The sequence below is a fragment of the Terrapene carolina genome, unplaced genomic scaffold (genome assembly GCF_002925995.2).
Source record: "Terrapene carolina triunguis isolate 2854851 unplaced genomic scaffold, T_m_triunguis-2.0 Scaffold53, whole genome shotgun sequence".
NCBI classification, from domain to species: Eukaryota; Metazoa; Chordata; order Testudines; family Emydidae; genus Terrapene; species Terrapene triunguis.
This window is the reverse complement of record NW_020664404.1, coordinates 3,654,368-3,675,090: the sequence shown is the minus strand read 5'-3', so window position 1 is coordinate 3,675,090 and position 20,723 is coordinate 3,654,368. Positions and strand designations below refer to the sequence as shown.

The 20,723-nt window shown below is 43.6% G+C and overlaps 1 protein-coding gene across 1 annotated transcript in view; it reads left to right on the top strand.

Moving 5' to 3' along the window:
* The first annotated feature begins 3,216 nt into the window (after positions 1 to 3,216).
* Positions 3,217 to 20,723, top strand: part of ANTXR1 (ANTXR cell adhesion molecule 1) — a 195,462-nt gene continuing 177,955 nt past the window's right edge. Inside the window, exons 1-2 of the mRNA XM_026657735.2 lie at positions 3,217 to 3,717; positions 19,703 to 19,774. Of these exons, the coding sequence (XP_026513520.1) occupies positions 3,566 to 3,717; positions 19,703 to 19,774 (224 nt within the window). The 5' untranslated portion in view covers positions 3,217 to 3,565. The remainder of the gene's footprint in view (positions 3,718 to 19,702; positions 19,775 to 20,723) is intronic.

The window sequence follows — 20,723 nt, the reverse complement described above, 5'->3', positions numbered from 1 at the left end:
TTCTTCTGACTTTGGTGAAGTTACGGTGGTGACCATGAGACCAGAATCTGGCCAAAGCTCGTCAAGGGATTTTTTTTTCTTCACCCTTCCCACTTAGAGGAATTTTTGTTTCTTGTATTCAGATCATTTTCTTCATCAAATGTCTAAACTCATGCACAAGCCAGGCCTCCCTCTCCAACACAGTACCGCACCTAGGCATGTGCACCAGCCTTTTACACAGCTGCCCGGTGTGTTTTCAACATCGGCCTCACAGCGGAAGTCCCTCAAGTGTATGTTTATTAGATTTAGAAGGGTCTCCCAGGTGAAACTTTCAAATGCAAGATCCTTTCTGTTCTGCGTGTCCATATACCCTTGCTACAGGAGCTATAGCTGCGCTCCAGAGCACCCAGCGGCTATTGTGGCTGCAGAGTACTGAAGCAGCCAAAATGCCACACATGGCTTAAACAAGATCTGACCATTGAAAATCTACAACTTAAAGCCGAGTCTTTGAGTCTTCAACTCAAATGTTATTTCTACCCCAACACATTGATGTGAAACCTGGGAATCCATCATAGGCACAGGCTGACATCTAAATGTCTTTGAAAGCAAATGGCTAAGGAAAATACTAGATAGTTGATGGATTGAATTTATAAGAAATTCTGAGATTTGTCAAAGAGTTCAACAATTCCTTATCTCTAAAGTTCTCCAGAAGAGAAGATGGACATATGTGGGACATGTGTTAAGAATGAAACCAAAGCATCTGCCATGGCAGGTGTGCCATGGGGTAGCTGGAGGAACATATAAAAGGGGTTGGGTGAAAGAATCCTTACACTGAAAAGTACATAGAAAAGAAAAACTCATGGGACTTAACAACACAGAGAAAATGCAGAAAGACCCAGGATAGACAGGGATGGTGTAACCTTGTATGTGTCCTAAGCAATGTCTGATGGCACTGGAAGGATTCCGATTGGTGAAAATATAATAACTAGCTTAAATGAGATCTGTTGAGAGCTCAATGCCTCTGGAAATCCGTGTTGTTGTAGCCATGTCGGTCCCAGGATATTAGAGAGACAAGGTGGGTGAGGACAGTTATTTAGCTGCTGAGGTATGGGCTTAAAAGCCCAACCTTAATAATCCTAGTTCTTTTTTATGTTTAGATCGCTAAGAGCTTTACAAAGGAGATCGGTATCATTACTCCCACTTTACAAATGGGGAAACTAAGGCAGAAAGCAGGGAAGTGACATGCCCAAACTCACCCAGCAGCTCACTGCCAGAGATGGGAAGAGCGCACAAGTCCCCTGAATCCAACGCTGGTGCCCTAGCCACTTAACTACAGGTTGATCTGCTGCCGGCTAGGAAGCCATTGGTGCAGTCAGGAATAGAACTCTGCTCTCCTGATTCCCAGCACAGGCCTCCCTAGACCACAGCTAGGTGAGCACAGAACTACTCAGAAGAGATTTGCTTATTTACCACAAGTAGTACCATCTCAGGCTCAATCCAGCAGTGGCAGCCATAGCAGCAGGTGAGAAAAAAGCCACTCTCCCCTAGCACTGCAGAGTTCCCCCGGGGTGTGCATGGACTGTGGGGCAGTAGGGCTTGCTTGTTAACCTCCCCCCCACATTGGAGGTGGAGTAGGGAGTCAGGGACTCTGCAAGGTCAAGGTGAGTGGAGGGCAGGCCTAACATGCATGCGGAGCAAGTTCTGGAAGCATTTAGGCTAGTATGTTAATGGGGATGATACCCAGATTCAAGGGGTGACATATTCTGTGAATATTAGGATCCAGACATAGGTGCCTGTTGCTTGCTCTTAATCCAGCGTTGAACAACTTTTGCAATCTCATTGATTATTTGTGTTTTTTTCTTTAAACCCCAGCTCCTAGAGTCAAGATATTTACATGAGAATCTCCACTTTCATTTAAAAATAAGGAGGTGTCTGGCCCTCGTGGCTGCAGAGAAACAGCTTAAAAGCCAACCCCTGCACAGCTAAAAGGCTCAGAAATCAAGGTGAAATAAAAAGGACCCACAATGTGTCATTCAAAAAAACCCACACCTCATGATTTTTGAATGCTTGGGGTTGTCTCTACTACTAATGATATGCGAGGCTATTGCAATGTCTGTGGTATAACTAGGCTTAGCTGATGTTTAAACAATAGCATAACACATAAGCTTAAGGATCCCACAGGCTAGCTTAGTTCTTTTGTAATACTCTCCTCCACCCCATCTATCTCCCTTATTTAAAACCAGGCAAACTCCCTTATGTCACTCTCCTTAATGAGTTCATTACAGACACCTGAAGCTGCCCAGCCAGGGCTTTGTGGGCTAATTAGTTGGTGTTGGTCCTGCTTTGAGCAGGGGATGGGACTAGATGACCTCCTGAGGTCTCTTCCAACCCGAATATTCTATGATTCTAATGTTCAGCTGCACTGCTGTTGCTTTGCTAATTCTTGAGAGGTATTTGGTAGATGGGGGTTCATAAATTATCTTGCTGTGTTGCTAGATTCACTCCCTATTCCCAGTGGCGGCTCAGCACCCTGTGCTCTGACAGTGAGAATTTTCCCTAGCATACAAGAACACAGGTGGGCTCAGACAGGATTCACCTGTCTAAACCCACAGAACTGCCTTTGCAGATTCCAAGAAACCATCTTGTAGCAAAGAATGAGTGGGACTACAGAACCTTGCTGCGTTTTCTTGGCTAATCAGCCAGGCAGGAGAAATGCTGTAGCCTCAGGTGCTGAAATGAGCTTATTAAGGGAAATTCTGGAAAGGCACCTCCTTGATTAGGTAGGGAGATAAGTGTGCTTAATAAATAACTGCATGTTTAATGACTAGAAAAATACACTGGGCCAAACTCCCTTTCATTTACTGCTGCTGTAAGTCTGGAGTAACTCTGGCTTTACACTTATGTGCCTGAGAACAGAATTCAGACCCCTACCTAAATGGGTGGCAAACACCAAACATGTATGTGTGTTATGTTATGTAAGTGAGTAGTCCCAGGTAGGCCCGTGCATCAGTGTATGCAAGATAGGTCACATGTATGCAACCAAAATTGCTGCAGCATGCACTTTGTAAGCTCAGGGCATGAGTGTTCTATCTAATTAATATCCTTTCAGAGGCTCCAGTCTGTTTCGTCAGGACTTCACCACAAGATGGCATTCTCTGAACTTTCTTTTGTAAGAAACAACAAAACCCACAATAACAATAATAATTAAGAAGAAACACTCCAAACCCTCCTCAGATTCTCTGAAATCTGGGGCAAAGCAAGAATTGTCAGGAAGTAGTTTCTCCTGTTGCAAAACAATGATACTGCTTTCAGAGAGCTGCAGGGGAGAGTGACGGAGAAGTCCCTTTAAATAAAAAAAGCGAAATACAGTATTGTGCATCTTGAAATCTGAAACCAAGAAACAGAACTGCAGGGGAAACAAGGGGAAAAAGTCTTGCAATTTCAGAGGACAATTGCTGCAAGTGGAGTTTAAGGAGCAAAATATATGTATATACATTTCAAAGCCATTGAATGGCATTTTTGGAGAAGGCTGTGAAATAAGGGAGCTTTGGAAGAAGAGAACTTTTTCCCCCCCTTTCTGGATATAATGGCAATTGCAAAGCAAAGAGTCTTGAGATTTGGCTTTAGATTTCTCTTCTTCGCAACGTTTGTATTAGCCTGTGATGGACAAGGTGGAAAAAAAGAGAACGGAGGTCCTGCTTGTTATGGAGGATTTGATTTGTACTTCATTTTAGACAAGTAAGTTGGTTTGTTTTTGTTTTAGATGAATCCTTCGCCAAGGCATGGACATTTTATCAATTGGCACTTAAAAGAGGCTTGACTTAGGGTTTGTAAAAGACATCATCTCCAAGGGACCTGAAAAAGGTTCTACTCTTATGGCTTTATTTTTGTTTTGGTAACTTCTACAGTAGCTACAATATGTCTTTCTGCAATGATATATATAGTAGATTTGCCCAGCTTTGTGAATTGAAATGTTTTGTTATTGTGATTAGTGTAGATGCTATAGTGGATACTTTACAGTGTCCTAAAATTGGCAATGGGGAAGGATGGGAGGGAGGGGAAAAAACCTGGTTATATCTGCTTTTTCTCTGACCTGCAAAGGTTGAGGCACTTCTAAAAGGAGATGGCAAGGGAACGTTACCAGAGGCATTAATTTTTAGCTCACCTCTTACAGAGGAAATGCCAGTCTGACTGAAATGTTACTGTTCAACCATTTTCCCCATTAGATCCAAATGTTCCAGTTTAAGTGACTAGCTGATTAAAAAAAAACAATTCTTTAACGGCTGAATACTCTGTTTCAAAGAAAATCTGATTTTGGTCACTATGATGGAAAATATATAGACTTTCTTAAGGCATTTTTTTAAAGTCAGCCAGTTTTTCTCAGGTCTCAGTCAGATTTTCTTTGTTCCCAGTTAATGAAATGCATATTTTTACTGCTTAACTAACCAATAGTATACAGTGAGGATAAATGCTTACTCATGTTATTTACCACTCATATGATACGTCATTGTTTTTGCATTGGTGGCTTCTTGCTGTAATTTAAAGACCTTCAAATTGCACTATATACAAGTCAAAAAGATAGGAAGCTCTCCAAAAAAGTGTGGAAAAGAAACTAGTTAACCCCCTCTATTTTGCAGTGGCTCCCAGATTCCATTAGTATAAAAGCCCATTCTAAATTACAATTAGTTATGCAGCAAGATACCTGATTTTAAAAAAAGATAAATACACTGGATATTTAGGAAAACCAGAATGTTAAATACTCAAGGAAAAAGTGATTTTATTTTCATTTTACTTAGTCCAATGAAAAAGTTCTTCTCACCTACAGCTTCTTATTGCTTTGGTCATTCTGTTCTGTCATTTGGAATAGTTCCTTTTATCACCAGATTTCAGAGCAATGCTTTTAGAAAAAAAGTTGAGTATGACTTTACATACACTAAGTTTCCCCTAAGGTTAAAGTTGAGGTGGCTGGAAGTTTTTCCCCTCTCCGTAGAGATGCTTTGTTATACCTCTGAGTTAGTTTAATTTTCATAGCCATTCATCTAAATCGAAGGCATCCTCTTATGACACAAAAAGTGTAACCTGCTAGACTTGCTAAGAGGATTGTGAACTTGGGTGGAAAAGTGAAAATTTGCTCAGCCAGTACAAACCCCAAAGGTAGAAATGCTGCACCAGTACATGTATATCACTGGTTCATGTTACACTTCCGTAAGCCTCATTTTGCACTGGTGCAGCTTCTCTACATTTGGGTTTTTCACTGGTGCAAAATTCTTTAATGTAGAAAGGGTCACAGATGGGGCCTGATTCAAAACCCATTGAAAAATGTCCATGGGCTTAGGAGCAGGTTCACAGTGCTTAGGTACTACCATGTTGGATGCTCTGTGGACCTGATCTTGCAAGAAACTGAGCACCTCTGTGGAGATGGGTATGATCAGCACCTCACAAAGGGTACTCAGCACCCTGCAGGATTGGGTCACCCAAACACCTTAGATAGAGAGTAGCAAGAAATGGCCAGAGCTACCACCTCCTTTATACCTTCTTTATGTTTTGCAAAAAATGGGTTATCTGGTCCCCATCAGCCCTGATCTAAGTGTATGTAATTCCATCAACTTCTGTGGAGTTGCTGTCAGGCACAATGGGTCTGAATTTGGCCCCATGTTCATATGCTGTCTGTTGTCATCCTATCAGGTTAATTGCCCATATGTGTTGTGTGGCTGAGCAGTGATCCGTGGTGTACCTGGTGAACCTCACAGTCTACTCCTCACCTACTGACAGCGGTGTCTAGGTGTCGTTTTGTTTGGCGTGGGGAGGGCACAGTTTAAAATTGCATCTTTTCTTCATCCTGCTGATCTCAGGGTCATTCTTGTTCAGCTTCCGGACAGGGTTTAGCAACCCAAGGTCATGTGGCCCTGTGGTGGATGGGTGGGAGGGGGAGATCTCGGAAGGATGGGCTTTCACCAAGTATCCATTGCTGCCAAAATTATAGGAAACCTTTACACACTATCTTAGGATGTGTCGGGGGAATAACAACCGGCCTCAGTGATTCCCTAGCAGGGTCACCCCACATGTCTTAGGCAGTCAGTCAGTTTGCTACTCTCATGTTATCATTCTGGGGCATAAAGACAGAAGGAGAATACTGGGATTATTCTTGATCCGGCCACCATGTGAAATGGTCAGTTTGCATGCAGGGTTTCAGACCATTCTGTCTGCAACCTGGATGCCTCTCCTGTCCATGGTCTGGGGGAACACATTCAGTTCAACAGTGTATCAAGTGAGTAGCCAGGACCCCATAACGATAATGCAGAACCCTCTGTGCAAGGACAAGGCATGATGGCACAGATTCTGAGCATAGCCTGCAATGACCATTTTTTTTCAATGACAGATTACATGCTCATTGTAAATATCCTTTTTGCTGTAGTCTGACTCTGAGGGAAGCTCTGAGAGCCAGTCAGGGTTCTGACATGAGATTCTGCATGCAGTACCATCAACAGCCATGCCATGTTGTACAAGTAACATGGTTATAGGGCATGACATGGATTTAAATGGATACTAAATCTAATTAAAAAAACAGGAGTACTTGTGGCTGCTACTCTGAAACCTGAAATAAATCTAATTAGGCACTGAGGCAGAGGAGACAGTAGAGGGCTCCAGCATTGCTTGACTTCCAGGGCTGTGTTTATTTTTTTAATATTATTTCTTATGTCTCAGAATGAAACTCTTCCCCGTTCCTGATAAGGGTCCTTTATCACTGGGGCTTTAATTATTTTTAAGGTAGATCCAAATGAAGACAGTGAAGCAGATCCTGATCTCATTGCTATTCACGTCCTGGTGCACTTAGAGGTACAATCAGGAACTGTTCCCTATTGTACAAAACCCACATGAAAACATGCTTCCTGCCTTGAAGAGTTAAGAACGTGGGAATTGGGAGACCTAGTCTCCTGTCTCTGACAGTGGCCAGCAACAGATACAGTAGAGGAAGAACTGAGAACCCCACGGTAGCAGATGTGGGATAATCTACCCGTTTGCATTACGTCTCATCCTGATCTCTAATAGCTAGAGATGGGCTGGTGATCTGAAGTTTAATATCCTTTCCAAAAGGATGATGATGATGATAATTATGAACACTCAGAATATTCATGATATCTATATAAATGTCCAATCAATTTTTTCTTAGTTGAGTTTACAATCTGAGGCCCCAATCCTACAAACTCTTACACATTTCTTCTGGTGTTTGAGCCTTTAGAGTTCTGGTCAGGTCACATTTTCAAACTTTTCTCTGTAACCAGGAGGGCTAGATAGTTATTTAACAAACAATAACAACAAAGCAGCTGAGGTGATCCTGTATTCACTTGGATCTAAGTAAAACACCAAATATCATGAGACTCATCAATTGCCAGTGCTGGGTTTCTTATAGGCATCTTGCAGAAACAGGTCTCAAGAAGAGATTTGAAGGTGAAGAGGGTAGTACAGAAGAGATGAGGGGTGGCATTCCATGCATAAGGGGCAGTGTGGAAGAAGGTCCCGGTGGGAAGCTAGCAAACAGGCAGACGAGGTTAGCACTACCAATGGAGAAGAGGACCCAGGATGAAATAGGGGAAATAAGACAGAAGGAAAACTTGTGAAGGGTCTTGAAAATGAATGAAGCTTGAACAAGGAATCAAAGTCAAGCTTGAGTTTGTGTTGGAAAAAGAGGGAGACAATGGAGAGATTTGAAGTCAATGGAAAGATTCCCAGTGGGCTTTGAATTAGGCTCTCGAAGGAGGTTAGAATGACAGGGAAAGAAGACAACCTTATTAGCTGGGTTTTGTGTGGACCGAAGGGGTACAACGGGATGTCAGGTATGCCAGAGAAGAGTTGTTTATGATAATCAAGACAGGAGACGAGGAAGGCTTGGATAAGAGTTTTGACTCTCTGAACAGCACACAAAGAATTGCTCTTAGAAATGTTACAGAAGCAGCAGCAAAATCTGGATGCAGTCTGGATGTGCAGAGCAAGAGAGGAGTCAAAGATCCCTTAGGTTATAGATCTGAGTGTTGAGTCCTAATTCACCTAGTCAAAACTCCCATTGATTTCAAAGGGCGCACTCCTGAGACATCAATGGATATTCTGCGTGCTGAGAACCACTCAGGATTTAGCCATTTGTAACATTGCCTGAGAAAGGAGGCTAGGCTTTGGATTAGGAATTTTGCATTAGGAACTCAAGCTTTGGTCCAGTGAGAGAAAGGAATGACTTTCCACTGTGGTTTATTTTAATCCTGATATTTGTACTTCTGCAGCGAAAAAGATCAATATCTGAAATCAGGACCTTCAATATTACCTGAGATGTTAGTTGCCAGTGGGGTCTGAGCCCTATAATCCGTGGGCTCAGGTTTTCAAAGTTGCCTTAAGATATTTAGACCCAGATATTCCATTAGTTTTAATGCAGGATCTGGGTTTAAATCCCCTAGACTTTTTTTGAAAATCTCAATCTATACCTTTTCTTTTGGTTTCCTTGAGGAGAGGGGTTTCTTAGGCAAGAAATATGAAGTTATCCCAGCCCTTCAAGTACATACTATCACCATATAGTATGCAGTGCCCATTCCAACAGGTTCCATCAGTGAGAACAACTATTTGGATAGAAAAAAAGGGAATTTTTGGACTGGCTGGTTTATTGTTTAGCAATGTGCTGAACCAATCAGAGATTTCTCTGACTGCAGAATGTTTTCCACAGATGTGTGCAAGTAACAGGAACTTCTTTTCATCCCTGGTTTTATGGGGTTATTGGCAAAATGTACCCGGAGGCAGATATTTTTTGATCATGCAGCATAAACTGCATTGCTGCGCAGTGCAGTTAGAGGGGGCTGATGTTCTTTAGCACTGGTGTTTTTAGATTGTACTGTATTTACTTTTGGATTAATTAATTAGATGGTGCGATAATGGAACTCATGAAGAAATCTCTCCTGGTATCTCATTATGTTGGACCTGAGTATTATGGAAATAAGGAAGCTGGGTGTAGTTATGGATGTTTGTGTGAATTAGTGGTTGGGACAGCCACAGCCATTAGTGGTTGTGGCACATCACCTTTTTATGATTTGAATTGCAGTATTGCCTAGGAGACTCAGTCGTGGACCAGGACCCCATTGTGCTAGGTGCTGTACAAACACAACAAAAAGATGCTCCCTGCTCCAAACAGCTTACAATCTAAGTCTAAGATAAGAGACAACAGGAGGCTACAGACAGATAGGGGAGTCTATGGAAACAACGAAAAGATATTGGTCAGCATGATAGGCAGACCAGTTTTTTGTTTGGTTTGTTCCATTCACTATTATCTAACAAACTTGGGGGGAGGGATAGCTCAGTGGTTTGAGCATTGGTCTGCTAAACCCAGGGTTGTGAGCTCAATCCTTGAGGGCACCACTTAGGAATCTGGGGCAAAATCAGTACTTGGTCTTGCTAGTGAAGGCAGGGAGCTGGACTCAATGACCTTTCAGGGTCCCTTCCAGTTTTATGAGATAGATATATCTCCATATAGGTGTCACAGCATATGATTGACTAATGCATTTATCCATCCCATTTACAATATGTCTAGCACCAGACTACCTAGGCACCAGCCACTTGAACACTGGTTAGGAGAGGCTCACGGAACCATTGATTTGCAATTCAAGAGGTGAATAATAAATCCTGGCACTAATATTTTCTGTCATTTACAAGCCCAAGGTTAAAGGCCTTATTTTCAAAGGGGACTTCTCAGAACAGCCGGCATTTTATACCCACCCACACGAACAAATGCATGAAACTGATTTGTCGGTGAATGCATGCAAACAGGTGTGCGCATGCAAAAATTTGCATGAGCCAGATGAAAAATCTGGCAGTAAGAGAACAGTGATGAAGGGAGGCAAGAAATCTGAGCCATTTCCTGTGATCCTTTCATTGTCCATCCAGCCAGTTATTCTATTTTTAACAAACCGCATTGAAATGAACTCCCGCTATTAAAAGTACATATAACAAATAAAGGGCTAGATCTTTCTCTCCCTTATACTAGCTTTACTTGGTATAACTCTGTTGACTTAAATAACTCCTCATTTGCACCAATATAAATAAGGGGAAATTGATCTCACCGAGTGATGGGAAGCAGACAAAAATAAGAAGCATTTGACATCACATAGAGACAAGACTGTCCTCCAGGAACCACTTCCTGTGGGGAGGGGGGTGATTCTTCCCATGGGAGAAACAAAAGCTCTAGCAAAATCCATCCACAGAACTTTCTGGAACAGAGTGCTAGTCTAGCTGTTTTAGTCACCAGAGATACAGGCTCTGTGGAATGAAGACACTTTTGCCTCTAAGGAACCAGTTCAAATCTGTCCCAGGTCACTTGAGACAAAAGCTTTTTACTATCTGATGACTGGTGACCATTGTGAAAGGTCTCAATCCAGTTTGTCATGGTCTGGTGTCTACCACACACAGCTGGCACAGCTGTTGGTTGTCTCACTAGGTTGACCAAGGCATATTGGCTGAGCTTCCTGCCCATTATATGTGTTTCTTTAACATTAGGTGTAAGGTGTGTTGTCAGGACTGTGGAGAAGCTTGTAGTTCAGCTGTCTTTGTACCTGTTGTGTGGATAAATGTAACATAAGAATGGCCATACTGACCAATGGTCCACCTAGCCCAGTATCCTGTCTTCCAACAGTGGCCAATGCCAGGTGCTTCAGAGGGAATGAACAGAACCGGGCAATCATCAAGTGATCCATCCCCTGTTATCCAACCACAGCTTCTGGCAAACCGAGGCTAGGGACACCCAGAGTATGGGGTTGCATCCCTGACTATCTTGGCTAATAGCCATTGATGGACCTATCCTCCATGAACTTACTTAATTCTTTTTTGACCTTCATTATAGTTTTGACCTTCACAACATCCCCTGGCAACTAGTTCCACAGGTCGACTGCATTGTGTGAAGTACTTCCGTTTGTTTTAAACCTGCTGCCTATTAATTTCACTGGTTGGCCACTGGTTCTTGTGTTATATGAAGAGTAAATAACACTTTCTCCAAACCATTCATGATTTTATACATCTCTAACACATCCCCCCTTAGTTGTCTCTTTTTCCAAGCTGAGAAGTCTCAGGCTTTTTAATCTCATCTCATCTGGAAGCTGTTCCATGCCCTTAATCATTTTTGTTGCCCTTATATTAAAATGGGAAAACATACTGATATCTTTTTTGAAGAGGGGGCAACCAGAACTGCTGGCAGCATTCAAGGTGTGGGTGCGCCATGGATTGGTAGGTAGTGTCTGTTGCCTGATCTACAAAGGATGAGGGACTGTCACAGATTCACAACTAATCAGCCTGGTTCTTTGGCTCAAACTGTAAAGATATTTGCATTTAGCTCTGGAGATCTGCAGTTCAATTCCTGATGTCTAACACGATGGCAGCTGTGACATAATCACAGGCTAACTGACTTCAGTGGAATTCTTGTTCTCTTAGACTTGGACTGCATTTAGTCATAAGGACAAAACTCTGCTCTGGTTGCACCTGAGCAAGCCCTGAAACACAGATCACACATCACACTACAATGTTTAATGGTTGGTCTTTATTAGTGAGTGGCCGTGTAGGCGGGCGCAGACTCACCCGGCGGCGCCTCCTGCTGGTTGTCCTCAGAGCGCCCTCTGTCAGCCGGTGATCCGCTACCACTGCTGGCCCCCATGTCCCTCCCAGGACCCCGGTGCCCCTTTAACTGGGTGTTGCCCCCTGGCAGTACCCCCACAGTTCTGGGTCTCCCCCTCCCAGGGGAACCCCCACCCACTGTCCCCACTTCACCTCAGTCTTGGCTACTGCCCAGTCTCCATCTAGCCCCGTTCACTGGGGCAGACTGCAGTATAAGCCTCTCATCACAGGTAAAGGGGTTTGGACCTGCTGCCTCTGGCTATCCGTGGGCTGCCCCTGCAACCCAGTACCTAATAGGCCTTACCAGGCCTGCAGCCTGGGGCTTTCCTAGACCGGAACTCCCCGGCTCCCTTGGCCTTTCCCCAGCCCTGCTCCACTCCAGATACCTGGTTAAGCTCCCTGCAGCCAGGCCCTTCTCTCTCTGAATGCAGAGACAGACTGCTGAGCTCCTGGCTCCCAGCCTCTTATACAGGCCAGCTGTGGCCTGATTGGGGTGTGGCCCAGCTGCGGCCGCTTCCCCAAACAGCCCAGCTTTTAGAGCTACAGCCCTCTTTCAGGGCTGATTTCAAGCGCTTCAGGGTAGGAGCGGGTGACCACCCCAATACGTACAGGCCTCGTGCAGCTCAAACAATAGAGTTAAATCACTTTGCTAACAGTGATGGGGTATGTCCAAACCTATTGGCTTTTTCCAAATGTCTCTTGGAATACTTGGGAAGATGGAATGAAGCGGCTGGCTCTTCCAATAAAACCGTACTGATCTCTAAAGAGCGCAGTAAGATGCTGCAACAAAATTTCCTGGGCCAAATTCAGCTCTCATTGACAGCCATGGAATGAAGTGGAGTGACTCCATTCTTGCACTGGCATAACTGAGAGAAGAATCTGACCTCCATCAATCTCTAAACCAAACACCTTTCTTTTTTGTTTTGTCCGCTGTTGGCATGTACGTACAAGTAGATATGAGCTTAGATTCGTAGATTCCAAGGCCAGAAGGGGCCATTGTGATCACTGATTGCATGAAGTCCATGGGCCTGATTCTGTCTTCGCATACACTGGTGTAACTCCACTGGCATCATTGGAGGAGAGGAAACCAGTGTAAGTGTGAACAAGTGTCATTGGAAGTGTAAACAAGTGTGATTGGAATTGGACACTGTGTGTGGTGGGGTGACAGTGACGTAAAGAGCATGAATAATAATTTGGCCCTAATTCAGGAAAACACTATAGCACATATTTAACTTTAAGCATACTTTTAAATATTGATGTCAATGGGACTAAAGAATATGCTTAATTGCTTTCCTGAATCAGGGCATTACCGTGCAATGGTAGAAACTCTGAGCCAGATCTGGTTCTCATTATACCAGTGTAAGTCTTCTAGCCTCATTTGGATTTACCAAATGCTAATGTCGTTGATAGTGGAATTTACCTACTTGCTACAGGCATAATGGTTTAAGTTTACTCCAAGTATGCATTTTTTCTGCAGTAAAGAGAGGTCCTTGCACTCTCATTATGATATTTCTTAGCTGTTCTGCACACATACTGTACAAGCCATAAGGTTGCATCATGTTGTCTGGTTGGTCATTTTGTTCCTCTTGCTAGATCTACAGTTATAAACATAACAAATTCAGATGTTTTATTTTAAACAGTTAGGCTTTATAGAAATGCTTATCCCATTCAGACAACTTACTGATTGGTACTTAAAAAATTATTATATCATTTTGCAGCAATGGTGCAAAAGACTGCTAGTAACGTAATCGTAAGCTATAGCATTTTGTGCTATTATGGTTGATTATAACAGTTGTTGGGTTTGGGGTTTGTTAATTTTTTAATGACTGCTCCCTGGTTAAATTCAGACATGGATCCAAACTGCACCAGGTTTTGAGCTTGCAAGAGCAAAACCATGCTCATCTCTATTTGATATGAGCTAAACTGGAACCAAATATCTGAACCTCCTGAAAGTCTAGGAGGATCAGCTAAATGGGACCCAGATCTTGTGACCCCCTCCTGGTTTGATGGTGTTCGTGACGCAAAAACCAAAACCACTCACTGCTCTGGCTAGTCCTGTGTTCTTTTATTAGATTCGAGGGGTCCTTTCAGAGATATAAGAGTCTTTACTCAGGCAAAGCTTCCATTGATCTCAATGAGATTTCCCCCAACCCCGCAGAGTATGAATAATAATAAGGGGGCTTGGTACTCCTTCCATTGAAGTCAATGGCAAAACTCGTATCGCTTTCAGCGTGAGCAAGATGAGGTCGCAAGCAGGGATTGAAGGATTTGACCTTTTGTCTAAAAGAGAGCCTTTGAATTCTAGATTTTGCTGCCTTTTTGGGTTTTTTGAGGATAAAGAGCAAGCGACAAACAGTGCCAAGTAAACAGCTCCCAATAAAACCATGTCTGATGCAGCTGTTAGGGTAGGACTTGCCATGGCTAAATGTCAGGTTGAAGACGCTCTGAGAAGAGGAAGAGCAGAAAGCAGGGGTGGCTGAATAACTGAGGGTATGTCTACTTTGCAATTAGACACCCACGGCCGATCCGTACCAGCTGGCTGGGAGTATGGGGATGTTTATCTGCTTCAGCCCGAGCTCTGGGACCCTCCCACCTCACAGGGTCTTATAGCCCGGGATCCAGCCTGAGCCAGAATGTCTACACTGCAATTAAACAGCCCCTAGCCCAAGCCCTGTGAACCCGAGTGAGCTGGCATGGGCCAGCTGTAGGGTTTTAATTGCAATATAGACATAACCTGAGAAGTGGATAGTCGAAGAGGCTTCATTGTCATTACAAAATAATACTTGGCCTATGCACAGTGCCTTTCATCTGCAGATACCGCTGTGCATTATGTGTATTAATGAATTAAGGTTTGCAATGCCCCTGTGATCATCACCATCTCCATTTTAAATGGAGGCATGGAGAACTTAAGGGATTAGAGTTTCATATGAGCTCAGGTGCCATTTAAGCGCCAAAATAAGTAGCTAGGTTTTCAAAAGTGCTCAGCCCTTTGGATGTACATTTGGGTGCTGAGCTCTGTTGTCAATCTGGCAGCAAGTGCCACAATGAGGGATGCTTTTGGAAGATCGGACCTTTCTTTAGTTTCTTGGATGGGAGCTGAGCTCCCTTGACAATCTGGCCTCGGTTGTGAGCACCTGGACTAGAACTTGGGAGACCGGCCTCTGAGTCCCCGGCTCTAACCACAGCTCAGAAATGAGAACCAATCAACATTACAATATGTACAGGGAGGAGAACTGAAAATCTCATCACTGGTGAGGCTGCTGCTGTTGCATCTGTAGACACAGTTGTGATGCCAATTTGCCCGGCTGAAGAGAGCGTACCAATAGCAAACAGTTCCACTGGGTCATGTGGGCAACCCACAGTCCCAGAAGCCATGTTACTGGATAATATACGGGAAGGTGGAACTACAATATTTGGTACTAGTGTCTGGGACTGTGAATTCAGCATCAACAAGCTCTTCAATGCATGCATAGTATAATAGCTCTTGATTGGATTTTGCTAGCATGGTGTAACGAACTGGCTTTGTGTGTGTAAGTTAATGAGGGCCCAGAGAGAGGGTAAGAGATCTGCTACTAACATTAGATAATGGACTTTTTGATAAGTCAAATGTCTGAGAACAGGTTGGGAAACCAGCAACTACTGGTCTTCAGTACCAGTTTGGATACCTGCTCTCGCTCTTTCTCTCTCTGTCAGGCCTCAAGCAAGGCACTTAACATCCAAGAAACTGGAGGGATAGCTCAGTGGTTTGAGCATTGGCCTGCTAAACCCAGGGTTGTGAGCTCAATCCCTGGGGGGGGCCTTTAGGGAACTGGAGTAAAAATCTATTTGGAGATTGGTCCTGCTTTGAGCAGGGGGTTGGACTAGATGACCTCCTGAGGTCCCTTCCAACCCTGATATTCTATGTCTTTCCCACCTCTGTAAAAATGGGTATAACAGTCCTTACCTATTAGACAAGAGCTGTCATGACAATTAGTTACTTGGAGCTTGTGAAGAGTTTTGAAAGTAGAAATGACTGTATAATAGGAAGGATGATGTGTGCTTGTCATGGAGTAAAATGAGCATTCTCAACATTTTCCATATAGTGACACCACATGCATACATGGAGCACCCCTTTCCCATCTAGCAGGGACCCCTCTCCCTTTCAGCAGTAACTAGACTCCCTAATATGTGTTTGTTACCCCAGTAGGGCAGGGGTCAAACCCCCCACATTGAGAAGACCTGTACTAGAAGCAATGGCATACAGTCAGTTATATGCAAAAGATTTAATTTTGGGGAACCAGTTCTGACCTCACAGTGGTGTAACTCTGCTGAAGACAATGGATTGAGTCTGGATTAACGCCTCCCTACCTGAGATGAGAATCTGGCCCTTTTTGCAGGGGGCCAGTGAGTTGTTTTTATAAATATCATCATAGAGAGAAGGATAAGAAGCTCTGCTAAACCCACATGTGAAATCTCTGCCGGTCTTGGACCTTGTGCTGTTCTTCCCCTCTGTGTGAATATATGTGTGGGAAGGTTTCATGGAAAAAGAAGAGCTGTAATTTTAGATGTTTGGATTCTTGTTCCAAAGGGATGGGGGGAGGGTGAAATTGAAACTGCAGCTTATGTGGAGTATTAAAAAGCAGTGTGTAACTGAGAAAACTGCCTTTTCCAAAACCACTTAAAACCAAGTCCAGTGGAACAACAATCACAAAGGCAAACATTTAAACAGAGAATGTAGTTTGCTGGCAACTGGCATACAAGCAACTAGGTTTTAAACTCAGTTCTGGCTAGTGCTGTGCTTTAAAAAAAAAAAAAAAAAAGAAAAAGAAAAACCAACCCCAGGACTTCTCTGAGCCATGGAAAATGGCACTGTTTTATATAACGACCTACATACCATATGGGCTCTGTGGCTGTTCCTCATTTGCAGCTGCCTCACTGTGTTTAAGAAAAAAAATCATGAAAACCAGCTTAGTTCAGAGGCTTCTAATAGGAACATAGGAGTACAATGCAACAATGGTCAGTAGGATGATGATTCTGGTAGAGAGAGGGAGTGTTGCCTAGTGGAAAGAGCACTGAACTGGGACTTGGGAGAGCTGGGTTCAATTCCTGGCTCTGCCACTGGCCTGGTTTATGACCTTGGTCAAGTCACTTCTCCTCTCTGTGCCTCAGTTACCCCATCTGTAAATGACCCCCCTTTTTGTAAAGTGTTTTGAGATTTACCAATGAAAAGTACTGTATTGGAACTAGGTATTATTATTAGGATCCAAATTCTGATCTCATGGAAGTCAATGGGAAAACACCCAGTGATTTCATTGAGAGCAGAAAGAGGGCCCATGATCAAGTTTCATCTGAAACTATGAATTTACATGCAAGCCTGAAAGCACTGCAGTGTCATTGACTAAAGTGAAGAGCGCACAAAGCCATGTAGCAGAACTACGGTTCGGAGTCTTAGAACAAGAAAGTAAATCAGGCTTTTACTGAGTTGCTGTGAACAAAAATGAAACAAATCTATGAATAATCCATACACTGTGGCTTGGCTTTGCATTGCACTTAGTCAGGGAAGTGATGTCACGTCATTAACAGCCAGGCCGGACTTGTATGCACCAGCTTCTGCATGTTGTGATGATTTCATTTATGGCTCTCAGTCTGGTTTCCCAGAGAGGAGACATAACAGAGAAATGTTAGATACTTTTACATGTTTTTCAAAAGCTTATCCACGCCCAGCCCCAAACCTCCAAATTTCTAGTCTCTTGGATGATATTCAACTCAGACTTTAACAGGAATATTGTTGCTCTTTCAGTTGTAAGACTCTGTAACAGCAGAATAAAGAAAAACCCAACCGAGCGGATTGAAACAATGTAAACTCAATACAGGGCCGGCTCTAGGATTTTTGCCGCCCAAGGCAAAAACAATTTTGGCCGCCCCCCCCCTCCCGTTTTTTAATTACCCCACCCCCGGCCCCGCCTCAACTCCGCCCCTTCCCCCCAGGCTCTCAAGCCTGGGAGGGAGGGGGAGAAGCGGCGCCCGCACCGTGGCCACTCGGAGTCTCCCCCTCCCTCCCAGGTTTGAGAGCCTGGGAGGGAGGGCGAGTAGCGGCGCGCGAGCGGCAGCAGCAGCGGAGGTGAGCTAGGGCGGCCGGGGCACATTTTTAGGGGCAGCATTCTGGCGCTGGCTGTGCCACCCCTAAAAATGTGCCGCCCCAAGCACCAGCTTGTTTTGCTGGTGCCTAGAGCCGGCCCTGCTCAATAAGAGTACTTGTGTCAGTGCTCACCAGTGTTAGTAAGGATTGCACAAATCTATGCATAGACTGATAAGCAGATTTGCTGCGTAGATTGTCTAGTTAACCTCACTTTTTTGCTGTTTATCAATGTAAAAAGGAAAAATCTTGGCTCAGTCCCAATCCAATAAAAATCAATGACAAATCTCCCTGTGAACGCACTGGGAGCAGGATTAAGGCCCAATCGGTGTGACCCTAGGTACCCCTATATTCGCACCCTACCCACTACTGCAATAATATCTTGATGAAATAGGCCCTGTGAGGTATCATATGAAAGCTAATAACATACTGGTTATTAATATCACTGTAAAATGCATGTATTAATATTATATGTGAAGTTGTGAATTCCCTCTGCATGATGTTAGTAGGACAAATTTAAGACAAGACAATCTAGTGTAGGTAAAGGTGATAAACAGGTCTGTCCTAGATAAAGGAATGTGGCTTTACCTCAGTTTACATGTTAGCTGTAACCGAAGCTATCAAACTAAACCACTGGGGGTTATCCTGCTCCTGAACTCGAGAGAGAGAGAATTAACATGGCTCCTGTACCCCAGAGAGAGACAAAAGACTGAATCCCCGGGAGGCCTTCTTGACTTGTAAGAAAAAGGCAATCTCTTTGGGACTATAAGGAGCAAAGAGAGACTCCATCTTTATCCTTCATCTTAGGAGACAAAGAAACCAAGTGATTTGATCTCTGTGGTGGGTCCTGGCCAGTAAAAAAGCTGGAAAGGAGACTGTGTGAGAGAGACCATCTTGAACAAAAACTGTATCTTGCTAGCTTAAGTTTTAGACTTTTGGATGCATGTTTTCATTTTTATTTTTTTGCAGCCATCTCTACCTTTATCTCTTTTACTTGGTATCACTTAATCCATGCCCTTTTGTTAATAAATTTGATTTACTTTTACTATAAACTAATTCCTTGCTGTGCTTGAAGGGAAGGGTATATTTACCCTGTTAAATTAAGAAGCTGTGATGTACAGGCTCTTTAACAGAGCACTTATCTTCTGTCAGTGTACAGCAGCAGGGGCTGTGCATTGCAAAAAAAAAATCTCTGAGGAGCTCGGGTGCTGGCATTCACTGATTGCCACCTGCTTGGTAAGGTTTAGGCCGGGAGAGCCTTGAGGAGTCTTCTGGTGAAGAAGACAGACTGGTGTGGCAGGGAGCTGACAGACAGTCTAATCTCCAGCAAAACTCACTCTTGCTGAGGTGGATAGGTAACTCTGTGGCCCACAGCGCTGAGTATCCCAGCAGCGTATTACAGTCTTTTACTAGAGAATACACCAGTTATGGCTGAATTATAGGTCTAAGATATTTTACCTCTCATTGTCACCAGCACAATGGAAACAGTGGTTTAGATTTAGGAATCTTTCCTTCCTTCCAAATGCATTATGTTCCCCAAATGCACTCAAGCTGATAACTAGGCACAATGACACGGTGAGTAAGCCAATGGAATCCACCCAAAATACTTGACAGTGACATAGATCAGCGCTAACCCTGGGTTATTTGCTTACTGCCAAGTTAAAGGTCTAACGGAGCTGCCATATATTCTTGTCAAGAAGCAGCCTCAAATGCTCAACTTAAGTATAAATTATATGCTTCGCGTTTCAAAGCTGTGTCTGAGATATGATGCGATTTCCACCCCCCACTCCCTAACCCCACTTTAAGGAAACACAAAAAGGAGTTTTAGTTGTAGAAGTTTAGGTGTAGTTTTAGTTGTAAAAGAAATGATGAGATGAACAGATGTATAACAATACATTAGGCTGGGAAATAATAAAGCAGTGGCCTAACTATATGAAATTAAGCTAATATTTCCTGCAATGATTGTTTTCCCAGATCAGGAAGCGTCCTGCACCACTGGAATGAAATCTATTTTTTCGTAGAACATCTTGCCCACAAGTTCATAAGGTAAGAAATGCTGGTTTTGCAGATAAACCCAACTGGGTGATGTGAGCTGCGAACTCGGAGTCAGATCCCATGTGGTGCATAAGGATGTATGCTGATTCATACCAGCCGACAGTCAGACCCTAGGTCTTTTTAAGGGATTGAGTCCTGTTCACTTTTTTTATGCAAGATGCCCCATTGATTTCAATGGTAGTACTCCATAGGTAAGCAGCGATTGTCGCAAATGCACTGAGCCCCTGAAGATGAGCAAATAAATCACTTCTATCTCTAATTTCTATGGGTCAGATTATACCATCCTGTGGAAGTACCATGGGGAGGGTAAAGATACCTCTAAGGCTCTCAGCTGCCATGTGGTGGAAGAGGGGGAGTGGAGTTTGCCTCTGCAGGAAGCAATCAGGAGCAATGTCTTTCCAAACCCCTTGAATGTTCGAGTAGCTGTGGGGCGAGCCTGTGGGTCGTGAGTCCAATGTGAGAAGTGAAAAGACACAGGCTAGTCTCCTCGCACCTCCACATAGTGGTAAGGGGACACTGAAGTGTACAAACTTGCTTCTGTGGCATAACTTCATTGTGGAAATTATGCAAACAGGAATGGCATTCACTTCTAGAGGGAACTGCTTAGGAATTTGCATGGTTTTGCAAGGAGGAATGAGACTTCATAAGGCTCCCATCTGCTGATTCCAGCCGGCTCTATTTAGGCCTCCATCTTCTTATGATTACATTATTATTATGTATCAGAGGGGTAGCTGTGTTAGTCTGAATCTGTAAAAAGCAACAGAGGGTCCTGTGGCACCTTTCAGACTAACAGAAGTATTGGAGCATAAGCTTTCATGGGTGAATGCCCAATTCATCAGATGCGTCTGATGAAGTGGGCATTCACCCATGAAAGCTTTTGCTCCAATACTTCCGTTAGTCTGAAAGGTGCCACAGGACCCTCTGTTGATTATTATTATGG